Source organism: Gavia stellata, chromosome 7 (assembly GCF_030936135.1).
Source record: "Gavia stellata isolate bGavSte3 chromosome 7, bGavSte3.hap2, whole genome shotgun sequence".
In the NCBI taxonomy this organism is placed as follows: Eukaryota; Metazoa; Chordata; class Aves; order Gaviiformes; family Gaviidae; genus Gavia; species Gavia stellata.
The window spans coordinates 42,075,041-42,087,734 of record NC_082600.1 but is presented as its reverse complement, the minus strand read 5'-3'; the positions used below and the strand labels follow the sequence as shown (position 1 = coordinate 42,087,734).

Here is a 12,694-nt window from a genome sequence, read left to right as displayed (position 1 = left end):
GATGACAAACTGAGTTGAAAGTTTTTCCATCCACCCATGATAGAATATGAAGCTGGGCTTTTACTCCTGTCCTTTTTCATACTTGCTTCAATAAACCATGTAATGAATTCTGATATGTGACATATTGAGTTTGAGGAGAGCTTCAGGCTGTTACATACATCTTGATTGTTTTGGTCATTACACAGTTTGACCCAAGGTTTTGTGCTTGAAAAACTAATACACTTGTCTAGATTCCCACAATTTTCCAAGAATTACCATAACAGTGGAAGAAATTATACTCACTTCTATAAAGTGATTTGGAAAACGCACATGAGATTTTAATATATCACTACATGTGTAGATGTGTTTCCACTTATCCAGAAGTGGGTTCACATACTGCAGACGCCAATTTTTATATTCTGAAATATTTTTCCCTCAGAAAAATCAGGCAATGTCTCATTAAGGATATCTTACAATTTACCATTTTATTGAATTGCAGATGTAAATTCATGCAGTATCTCAATCACTCAGATTAGTCCAAAGGGAATACATACATACATAAAATTATAAGGATTGAGCATCAACTCCTCAATCTGCTGCAGACAGTATGAGCTGTTTTTTCAGACTTTACAAGCTATGGATTATACACTCTGTAGTGTCACATATTTATGTAGCTGAGATATGTATTTCATCTCAGCTGAAACCAGGCAATATCCTTCCTTTAAAATCAAACGAATGACATCGTTATTATCCATTTTAAGAGAAGGTTTATCACAACTATTAGATTTCAATATAAACACACATGACAATAGCTTTGTAAAATTTCACATGACGAATTCTCCCAAAATTTCAAAGTTTAAAGTTTCATTTCCAAATCAGTATTTTCCTTTAAGAGAAAAATATGAACTGGCTAAATACAGTGCACAACACTCAGGAAAAACTTGCTAGTAAAAAAAACCCCAAAAAACCAACACCACGCCAAAAAAACAAACATACACCCCCCCCCCCCCCCCCCAAAAAAAAAAAGGAAAAAACAAAGACTTATACTCTGGAAAAAATAAATTTACTTAGGAATTTTGTAGGTTCTTTTTTGAAAGTGTATTTTAAAAGAGTTTAAAGAACATTGGTTAGGAATGGGCAAAAAATACTCAGTGTTTCTACCTGTATGCAGGGAAATAGGTTTAGGTACCACTCGTTTTGTTCCAGACACAAACTTTTGCACTTAATTACTATTTTGTAGTCAAATAATTGTAACATTACATGATATATGGTGTCACTATCCTCAAATACTTCATTAAAAAAATTAAGGAAATCAGAGAAACAGCATGGTGGATATTAAAAGATCTCAGCCTGCATAGCCTGGTGAAATGAAGGTGGAAAGGCAGGAAAGGATGTCTCTTCATGGAGGTGAGTATCCAGTAGAGTGTAGTATTATTTGAGATATTGGTATCAGCAAAATATAAAGTTAGCCTGATAGTTCGGAGTTCCAAGTCATGACCTTCTAACAGGGTGGAAAAACCTGCCCTGTTGGACAGAATGGCTTGGAAGGTTCCTGGGAAGAGCCAGGGCAACACAGGCATAAAGCACCAGTGGCTGAGATGTCCCTCTTGGGGTGTCACCTCTGCGGTCACTGCTGTAAGGAAGCCCAGCTTCTGTCATTTGTTGTTTACTCTCCACACTGCACTTCCAACTTTTATATTCTGAATTTCAAGGCTTCTGCTGGTCATGGCATAAGACATGTTTTTTATTTATTTTTAACCTGGTGATCCATACACTTGTTTTAAGAAGAGCAAAAGCACTCACCTTTCTCTGAAGCTTTGGACAAACACAGCTGAGCTGGGTGTAGAAGAGCTCTAACTATTCGGGTTGGCAGGGACCCTTGAGTATTTTGCCTATCTTTGGAGCACTGAATAATGTCCACCTCTCAGTACTAGCTGGTAATTTCCCTAATAACCAACCTGCTATTAGACAGCCCTTCTCACACATACTAACACTCCTGTCTCCTCTCCTCCATCATAGTTTGTGATTTGTGGCCTTTTTTAATGCAGGCCTCAGTTTTACTATGAGAATTGAGAGCATATTATGCCCTGTGGCAGGGGAAGCCAGGAACAGAGACCCTGGGCATCCTTCTCCACTAAATGTCTGTCGAAGGGATGCCTAAGACTGCAGTGGACTCTGTGAGTCCAGGGATCACTTCCCAACACCTGGTACGCATCAAACTGCTGCCTTCTCCTTTTTAGATCGTGCCTGTCTTATAATGAAACAGGCAATATTGTATGGGAGGTTACAGTCACACAGATTCTCATATTACCGTTTGCATTTGGAGTAGACTACTGTGCTCCATTTCACCAGAGAATCTGGATTTTTTGGTACCTATGTACAAAATTTTAATTCTTTCATGCCAGATCCTGCTTCCCTTCTTTCAGTAGCTTCCACACAGTGTAGGCTACTTTTCTGAGCTTTCTGATGACCCAAGAGAAGCATGGGAATGATGCTATTTCAAAAACCCAAAACAAAAAAACAAACAAAACAAAACAAAAAAAAAACCCCACACAAAACCTCAAAGTTTCTTTGGTTGTCATCTTTCTCAACTTAAAACTTTTGCCTTCAGTGCTCCTTGAGGCCCTGTGACTTCCTGCCACAAACACAGATACGAACAGTACATTTGGTCCCCAATACATGGAGACTCAGCCTACTCCGAGTTTCCTCAGCAGTGCCCAAACCAAACAGCTAGCATGATCTGCTGGTCCCCCTACACATGGGGGAAGTGTCTCAAAATAACACAGCAGAACTACAGAAAGAAAAAAAATACTTTTATTGTCTAAAAATCATGCTTTTGCCATAGTTCAATAATTAATATTTAACTTTATACAACTTTTTGTACACCTATTTACATTTATTTGTGTTAAGTGGGCTTTGTTTTAAACATTGTCTTTCACATTTGAAAAAAAAGAAAAGGGAGGGTGAGCTAAGATGAAAGTTTGTGTAAGAGTGGTCCTTCATTCTTCTAAGAGTTGTTTGAGATGCACCTCCTCAATTTGGGACATCTAAAAGACAGAAAGAGGCCAAAAAGATCAGCAGACCCAGCAAATACCCTGGGGCCCTCAGACCTCTCCTTGGAAACTCAAAGTACCTTTTAGTTCATCTGAAGTCTCTTTGTGGCCCCTCAATATCAGGTGTGGGCTTCAGCAAAAGTCAGAGGGGAGGGGGATGTTGAGCGAGCGAAGCCACCTAGTCCAGCGGGACCCCGTCCCTGTAGCAACTCGTAGAGGCTCATGCTGATGCTGGACCCTACCAGTGGAAATACAAGGGAGAAACCCCACATTACCGTTGATAATCACCAGAAAATAACTCAAAAAACACTAAAGTATGCAAATCAGCAACCTGTGTACAATGACCTTACCTTTTCTGTCACTGCTGCTCGAGGGCAGCAGCTCTCACGCCAGCTGGGCTCGTGTTATGGGCCCATAAAACATTGGGCGAGCGTTTGCAATCCCTTGGCTCGGTTGCTGGTGAAAAGGCACTTGGAGGAAGGAGCATGCCTTCCTCTCTGTGTCGTTACGATCAAACGTTTGGCTCTCAGTGCCTGCCATGGGTAGTGGCAGCAGAGAGGTGAGCATTTGCAGGTACTGCAGGAGTGGTGTAAGAGCGAGGCAAAACTAGAGAGGGTTTTTGTCTTGCAGTTGTGGAAACCAAGCTACCAGAATGAAGATTTTCTTCCATTTTAAATACAAGATAAGAGCAATGAATGCGGGAACCAATTTCATACAGCCCACCAGTGTATCATGAGGGAATTTTTACAATGTTCTTTTTTAAGAGTAACACAAAACACAATTTTTGCAGTGAGGTCAATAGTCAAACAAAAATAGGAGTGACAAAGTCACTATCGTAGGTGCGACCCAGGAAACTTTCTTGGCCTGGGGTTACACTTCATGTGTGATATTATTCATCTGAAATGCTGGAAAGAAAGAACAGGCTAATATAGTAAATCTTGCAATTAGTAAAGTCTGGAATGAAGATGGGGAAGGAATGAAAAACTACTTCAGATAAATAGTGTCAAACAAAATGTGCTGGTGGGAATAATTATTAATTTCAGAGATAAACTGCCATATTTACCCCCCCAAAAAAAAAAAAAATGTTCTCATTGTTCCCATCACAATACCAGATTTGCAGACACTGTCCTATATGGTTAGCAGTACTTCTTGTTAGCACTACGGTTGGTTCTTCCCCTCTGAAAACTATCTCTAATCTCTGTCAACACTTCTCCCATTCAGCAATGCCAAAAACCCTTGCTAAAGGCTGCTGAGCTTCTTCAACACAGGAGAGGTTGGTTTGGTCCATAGCTTTCTGGTGACCCATCTCAGCTGCTTCAAGTTCAGTCTTTCAGACCTTTTCAGGGCTCTTTAGTTTATCACAGGTAATGCAATCAATTGCCTCCAATGTTAGTGCAGAAACCCTTTCATTAATTACTCCTGATATCACACTTTTCTATGCTGAGGGGAAAAAAACCCTCTTTCAATATCCTACCAAGATCACGATATTTGATCAATTCAGATGTGCTTACACCTTTATTCCAGGCTTAACTGATGGGCAGAACAGTGTGACCACCATGCACATGCAAGAAATGCAAATGAGAGATAGTAGGGCAAATGTTTATCTGCCTTCTGACAAGAAGCCCGTTTTCCCAGAGGAGTGTCTTCCCTTTTCTCAGGCCTGCTGGGACCTCACAGGGACATTCCCTCCCCAACTGACTTGTGACACAGCAATTTCTTCCCTTTGCGCATGGAGTTCTTCAGGCCACAGCTATTATTTTGGTCACCCGGGTACCACACTATGAATGAAAAAGATGGATCAAGTGTGTTCTTACTGTAGCAACTGAGCCACGACTGTGGTTCATTTTAAAACCTCTTCCTTGGCACTGCCCAGGTTCCTTTTTATTTGTACAGTCCCAACCATCTTTTTCTAACCGGTAGAATTCCTACTCAGACAGCATCTGCAGAAATTGCTAAATTTCTGACTTCATCTATTGAACACGTCTCCAGGAAATGGCAACTGGCTGCAAGGTCCAAGAGAAGAGTTTGACACAGAGCGAGTGCGCACATGCTCTGAGACAAATCCCAGCCTCCATCCCAATATGCAAACCCACTCGTGCACAACATCCAACCTAGGCAACGTGCCTGAAACTCCCTCATCAAAAGACAGGATTATCTAGAGTATGATTCTATGTACCAACTCCACAAGCCATCCTCTAACTTGCAGAGGAAGGAAGACTGTAGCCAGGCCATTTGGGACAGCTACTGGAGCTCCCTTCCCCATTGCTATTACTGATTTCATGACACTCCTAAGCTGTGATAGGCACCATTTGTCTTGCTGCTGCTGGGCCTTCTGCCAGTTTTGGTGCACACTAAACAGCAAACAACCAGCCCTGGTGAGTTTCTGTGAGTTGTAATAGGAGATTCTGGGACTGCTTCATCTCTGATGGCTTTTTTGCTTGTGAACACTGGGAGATCTTTCTTTCTCCATTCGTAATGCTGAGCTACTGCCCTTTCTCCAGCAAGTCCTAATTTCCCCTTCTGCCAGGAACAAACACGTTATTCAAACTCTCCACCAACATACTATCCTGCTAGGTCTCCTGAAGTGCCTCAAACGCCTTGAGAAGGTCCCAGCAGTACCATCCCTTCTCTAAGGTTGTTTTAACAACCCTTTCAGTCCATGGATCAAATTGGTAACAGAAATCCTTTCAAGTAACTTCCTCAGAGTCATAAAGCATATTAAGGAGACAGATTAGAATACCTGTGATCCTGCATCATACTCCCTCTCCAGTTAGAGCAACAAGCTCCCAGATTTCTCCACAGCATGAATTACGTGAAGCTAACACGTCCCCTAAACAGCCAAACTCCACCAACAGCTTCCAAGCCTACCAAGTGAAGCTGGTGCTGCTCCTCCAGTTTTCCTGGTTCCTCAGTCCTCAGCCTCCCACAGTGATCTTTGCTCCTTTCTTTATGCAGAATATTTAGTTCCTCTCCCTGCTGGAACTGATACTCAAGTCTACCACAGCTCCCCACATGTAGCCAGATGAGCTAAATAGATCAATTTACAGGAGAGCATTTTATAATGCTGTGGATTTGAAAAGACAGTTTCCCCAAGAAGGAGCAATATAAGACATTTAGGCTTGGCGTTCCTTCTTCTAAGGGTCAAAACTTGCTCAACATTGTAGTTGCCCTCATAGTTCCTTGTGTGTTGATCCAACAACAAAGAGAACGGGAGGAAGTTGGTGCCCAACAGGTAGCAGTCAAACAGGGCAAAAATGACATTTTCAGATATTTTAAATCTAAAAATATGTATTCTGAAATTCCAATTTGCTCGACTTGAATGAAAACATCCAGATATTTCTTTCAGAGACTGTAGGTTTAAGAAGCACTGTCACATATGAACCAGCTTTTCAGATCATTGTAATCCTGAATACAACAGTTTATATAGAATTTAGGACTCTACTCACGTGTTCTGCAACGTGAACTCCACCTCCAGCTCCTCACGTGCCTGAAGAGAGGGGGAAAAAGAAAGGTATATTACTTGTTTTTCTTCATAGCTTTCATCATACCAGTTACATATAATTTGTAAAATATATATTTAGAATAGCACTTAAGAAAATTCCCAGAACATAAGAATAATTTGCAAAAAACCCCTGTGGTACCAACTGAAGATACCGAATTTTAAGATACTGAAAAAGCAGTTGCTAAAACTAGTTTTTTGAAATCTAAATGCCATATAAGCATGCAGACATAGGAACTGCTACTCTGCTAAAACAGCCACTTTTCAGATTTTAATTCCCAACACAAAAAAGAATCAACTGCTTTAATACTATTACAGTGTAAAGTGGCTGAAAATTCAGAACTCATACCAAGAACCAACAAACATGGCAGAAATATTCAGAATTAAGGCACCGGGCAATTAGTTCTAGCTGGTTCCATCCTAGATTTTTAGCATAGAGGTTTGTTCTTAAAAACTAGCATGGAGCACTTATACGCAGATTTTAAGTCTTTCTTATAATAGCTGTAAAATGCAGTTTAAGTAGATTTTTCCTATAATGAAATAGTGTAAAAGGATATATTTAGATGGAAGGAAAGAATTTGCTTTTGTCCTCACCAATTCCATTGCTCACCTGTGGATTCAGCTGAAACTTCACTCGAACAGTACGTCCTACAGTGAGTTTATCTATGTCAAAGAGAACTGTGCAGAGTTCATCATCCCTGGTGACTGTGTCTTCATCACAGACCTTTAGCTCCAGCACATTCTGCAAAAAGAGGTTAAGAATATCATGGAGTTATTTCTATATCCAAGAGCTCCATAGGGCAGGAAAATCTCAAGACTTGGTTTTCCTCCCTCCCGCCTCCAGTTTTAAGGGGAAGAAGGAAAAAGGAGAAAGAGAAACAGAAAAGGGAAAGAGATTTGGGAGTATTAGACTTCACGTTACTGATAAATGTACATACACAAAGAAGCAGGCTTGTCTGCCTGGGGAAATGAAACAAGACAGGCAGGTCATGCAGAACATTCATGAATTTCTGATAAGTAACTGTATTAAATGTTTCTACATTTATTTTATGGCCTTTGGCTCTAAGAGCATAAAACAGGCACAGGTACATAAGAATGTTTAAAGGATTTCCTTTCCACCATAGCTAGAACTAACTGATCTTATGGTTATTTTTATGTGATCTTTATCTTGGATTTCACTTGTATATGTCAAGATAGGGAACAGGATAGTAAGGCTGTATTCTACTGGGCATTTAATTACTTCTCACTGCTTCAATATAGTAGGTGTTTAAGTAACGAATAGCTGAAACAGAACAATACCAAGGAGGATATAAGCAACAGAGTTTTTTCTGAGGAATCTTTAAAACCTCCAGTGTTTGGAAACTAGCTATATACTTATTGGTTTATTATAGTCTCGCATAATCTACTGACTATCTGCAGACAGCAAATGGCGAAAACCATTTAATTGCACTACCTTGACTCGGCGGTCGATCTTATAGCAGAAAGCTTCATTCCAGACAGGGTTTTTGCTGTTCCTGATGGTTCTGGTCCGAACCTTCTCAGTTGAGGCAGTAGGCAGCCACAGCGTCACATAACAATCTGAAAGGGTGACTGTATAACGAGAAGATGAGCAGAGTGATAACGTATCCAGAGAAAGAATTACTGCACTGTGCACGTTTAACCCTACTAAGACAAAGATGACACAGTAGGGGATTTCTTCGTAAAACATAGAGGGTGAGGAGTAAATAACACAATGAAGCACTCATGGGAAAACAGAAACATCCTCGCACATTTGCCATGCTCACTCCCAATAGCACTGTACTCCACATGCAGTACAAGCACACCTATCCATGTTGAATTTAGCTTTATATTCGTGACTACCCAAATGACTGGGGAAGGGTAATGTTGCCAAAACATGAGAATATCTACCTGTATGTGTCCCCTGCCACGTGCACTCACTTCAGCTCTAGGATGGCTCCTCTGCTGCTCAGGCAACACACCTCACAACCTTTGATCTGGGCTGCAGAGAGACTTGTTTTCTAGCATTTCCTCCCCAGATTTGGTACCTTAACTAGTTGAAACCCTTTATCAAAGTGCTGGCTTAAATGAAGAACAACAGATTTTTTTTTTTGGCCAAAATCAAAACGGAGAAGTTTTATTACCTTATCACAAATCAGAATGTGCCAATTTCATATTTATTCATATATTTGATTAAATTTTTAGAAGTTCTGTCTTTCTCAGCAAGTCTTTTGGAAAAAAAAAAAAATCAGTCTCAGCACCAGGGTTAAGTTACAATTCATCCTATTCCTTCCTACCACTCCAGCTGCAGACTAGAAAAATCTTGCCATCACTTAAGTCTGGGGAAGGAAGCCGTAAGTGTCATCAAAGGCATAGCTCCTTCCATATTCTGACCCCCCACATTTGGAGGCAGAACCACCAGGGAGTGAGACTTGCAGGCACCAACGGCTTTTCTCTCATACCTATAATGCAATACATATCCTCCCTATTTCACATTAGCAATGCTCAACCAGTCATCTGGTTCTTACAGCAACCTTGTGAGTCAGAAGAGGTCAAATAATTCAGCCCATAGTCAATCCCTGCATCATGCTCAAACCCTGTAACAGTATTATTACATCATATTAAGTACAATTTACTTCATGTATTTCCTCTTTCTTTTTCAGTAACAACTACAGATTTAGATTTTTCTACCAACTGTATTTCTCCCAAGTTGTGCTTTTATCATGTAGTTAACCATGCTATCACTATCAGCAAAACCTTGGTAATGACTGTGGAAAGGAAAGTGTTTCCAGAAAGTTCCCTTAGCCAAACCTGATGAGAAGAGCATGATCGATCAGACATTCAGCAGAGGCACAAGTGTAGGCAGATGAAAATGTAAATGGTTAAAGGTGATTAATGCTAAAACTTCTATTTTCAAAGAGCTTCAGACACACTAATTACTTCACAGTGGCAATGTAAGGATTAAGCAATTAAGTACATTGAGAAAACTTGATTGACTTGCCCAAGATCCCATAATGCAGTCAGTGTCAGGTTCCAAAACAGAGGTTAGGTTTCCAGACCTATACCCAAATCGTAGAACCATAGAATGGTTTGGGCTGGAATGGACCTTAAAGATCATCTAATTCTAACCTCCCTGCCACGGGCAGGGACACCTTCCACTAGACCAGGTTGCTCAAAGCCCCGTCCAACCTGGCCTTGAACACTTCGGGTTGGGGCATCCACAGCTTCTCTGGGCAACCTGTTCCAGTGCCTCACCACCCTCATGGTGAAGAATTTCTTCCTTGTATCTAATCTAAGTCTACCCTCTTTCAGTTTAAAGCCATTACCCCTTGTCCTATCACTACATGATAACACTTCACTAACAAGAAAATATGAAAAAAGACCATTGAAATGGGAAACACCAAGGTTTAATCAGAAAAACAGGAAAGCTAAAGAGGAGGGAATAAATGCTAACTCAGAATTGTAACAAGAAGCATACGGTTACTATTACAAACAGGTAGAAAAAGGATGCTTTCCCATAGTTGAAAGTACCGATGTTTCGAGAAGAACTGAAATGTTTGGATTCTCAAATGCCTTTTTAATGCCTCAGAAAATGTAAAGCCTGCCTGACATATCCTTCCCACTACAGACAAGAAATTTTTTTTTTTTTTCCCCACAATAATTTGAGTTTCCTCAGAAAACAATTTTTCTGCTGAGAAAATACTCTTGCTGAAAAGTTTTCAAACCTCTCTGCCAGATACACTTTAAACAAAGCCTTGGGAAGCCTGAGTTCTGAATTCAGGGTATCTTGAGGGCGTAAAGATATGATATTCACCTGTGCTTGAAACCAGAACACAAGGAAGTAAGGCAATATGATGTGGCAGACATGCCAACAGGCTTCATGAAGAAAGACTGTACGATTCACTGTGGTAAGGAGAGACTGTGAGCAATTCGTTCCTGAGAAGGACAGCCACAATGAACTGAAGCATAAGCAGGTGACCTGCTGGAGTACATAAATTCATGCACAGTTGTGCATGCAGGTTTGCAGATGCAATTGCAGTGACTGCCTGGTCAGATCACATATTTGGTTGATGCAAATCACCACTTAGGCATCTGGGGTTTGTTAATAAAAAGTCAGTGCATACAACTATAAGCCCACAAAGTGTGTGTTCCTGTGCATTAAAATAGGTCTTTAATCTCTAAGAAACCCAAAACTTTACATCTTATAAGGTGCTCTCATTTGTCTAATGAACCAAATCCCTTTTTCAAAATGACACAATAAATATCACAAAGTAGTTTGATTGTTTGTCATTTCTAGAGTAAAAAATATTAAGATATAAACAGTAAACAAAGCATTCAGTAAGTCACAGCAGATTTTTTTTTTAAAGCTGAAAAATAAAAGGAAAAAGGTAAATAAGCACAGTAGTATTACATTGCGGAAGATGCAGGGGTAGCCCAGAATACCACAAGTGAGTGCAGCAGAGATTTGTTCCCTGATAGTAATCATTCATTCAAAAATACTGTTGTTAAGCACAAGTCCACGTGTTCCAACCACGTTCTTCCTGCCAGAAACCACCAAATCCAACCTCAGATAAGAAGATAGAGTTTTCCCTCTACTCTTGACCCATTGCATTAGTTGAAATCTCAAAACATATAGTGGATTAACTAAAATTGACAGCTGGTTTCCTTAGAAACTATGATGTGCTGCATGAAATTCTGAGTGTGCCAAAAGAAATCTAATTTTGAGTGATGTTCAGCAAGATTTTGGTGAACATATTGTGAACTTTTCCTCTTTGTTTTACATCTTACCAGTTTAATCTTGTGGTCTTTCAATTTGAATTTTCTTATTCTCTTTGTCTTTATTTTGCCTTTTCCTTTCAAGCCTTTCCAACTTCTTTACACAGATGTTTCCCCATTCAAATTTCCCCATGAAAGTGATTCAGTAACATAACTGCATTTTGAAAGGCACCTGAACAAGTCCCACTGCACCCAGGAGAGTGAGCTATTGAGGACCCACATCTGTGGAACAGAAGCTGTGAGGAAGCTCCTCAATGAATTGGAAATTTTAAAATTCAGAATAAGAAACATTCAACAATAGTAGAAGTACTTACGCAAGTCTGCCTTCCGGACATTCCTCACTCTTAGTATTTTTACAGTGAGCAAGTTGAAAGGAGATACTGGTCTCTGCACGACATTTCAAAAAAAGAAAAAAGATGTCATTGAGATATTATAGCCTATAGTAACAGACTACTGTAACCCTAAAGTTGTAAGGACTTATATAAAACAAGGTTTTTAAGATTGAGCCAATATCATTTATCAAACCAACTAGAGCAGTCGGAAAAACTATACAATTTTTTGGCACAGAACCGTTTTCAGGTCTGAAACAGAAGCAACAGATTTCAAAACCACCTACGAGCTGAGAATAGGTGCTGAGAGTTTGATCTGACAAACATCACTTCTTTCTAACACTGCTCCATTATTATCACAATAAACATCCCTACAGCACACACATCGTTGTCCTCGCCTCTTTCTCACCACTGCCTGCAATAGAACAGACTGTCTCTGGGACACCAAACACTGTCACAGTAGCTGTGCAAGTAGAGCTAAGTGACCACCATGCACCAGCAAAATTTCCTCCTGCACCACCACAAGCTCCTGCACACAGCCTAAAAGGCCAGAATGCAGCTGACAGTGACCAGATACTTCTCATGAAGACTCTGATCCAGCTCTGATCTTCAGCCCTGATCCCCAGCAGAAAGCTACAAAACTCTTTCCAGGGATGATCTTAGGAATTAACTCACAACTCCACTAGATATCAGATACCTTGGTCTCAGAGGTATTAACTCTATAATACCTCGTAACTTCCATGGCTCATACTAATATGTCTTCATATTCCTCAGCCTGTAAATTAACTCTTTACCCATTTCACCTTGGAGATAACTACTTAACATCTTTCCTCTCCCACACAAACATCTCCTCTGTTTCATAGGTACCATCTTTCTTTTTAAAACCAATGTTTGTACAGATATCATTTCTCTCAACACTTGCTTAAAATTGGTATTTAGCTTTGAGTCTACTGATCCTGTTTTAGAATAGAAACAGGTGTTTTGTGCCCAAAAACTTGTCTAATCTTTCTATCTATAACAGTTGGTAAGAACAGATATCAATTCTACCCATAAACCCTCTC

General features: G+C 40.1%; 1 protein-coding gene across 1 annotated transcript in view; it reads right to left on the bottom strand.

Moving 5' to 3' along the window:
* The window catches only part of LOC104257326 (cytosolic phospholipase A2 epsilon), a 32,386-nt gene that overhangs the window by 14,783 nt on the left and 4,909 nt on the right, over positions 1 to 12,694 (bottom strand). Inside the window, exons 3-6 of the mRNA XM_059819698.1 lie at positions 11,619 to 11,691; positions 7,985 to 8,121; positions 7,142 to 7,273; positions 6,479 to 6,519 (exon numbers count right to left, since the gene is read on the bottom strand). Coding sequence (XP_059675681.1) covers positions 6,479 to 6,519; positions 7,142 to 7,273; positions 7,985 to 8,121; positions 11,619 to 11,691 — 383 coding nt within the window. The remainder of the gene's footprint in view (positions 1 to 6,478; positions 6,520 to 7,141; positions 7,274 to 7,984; positions 8,122 to 11,618; positions 11,692 to 12,694) is intronic.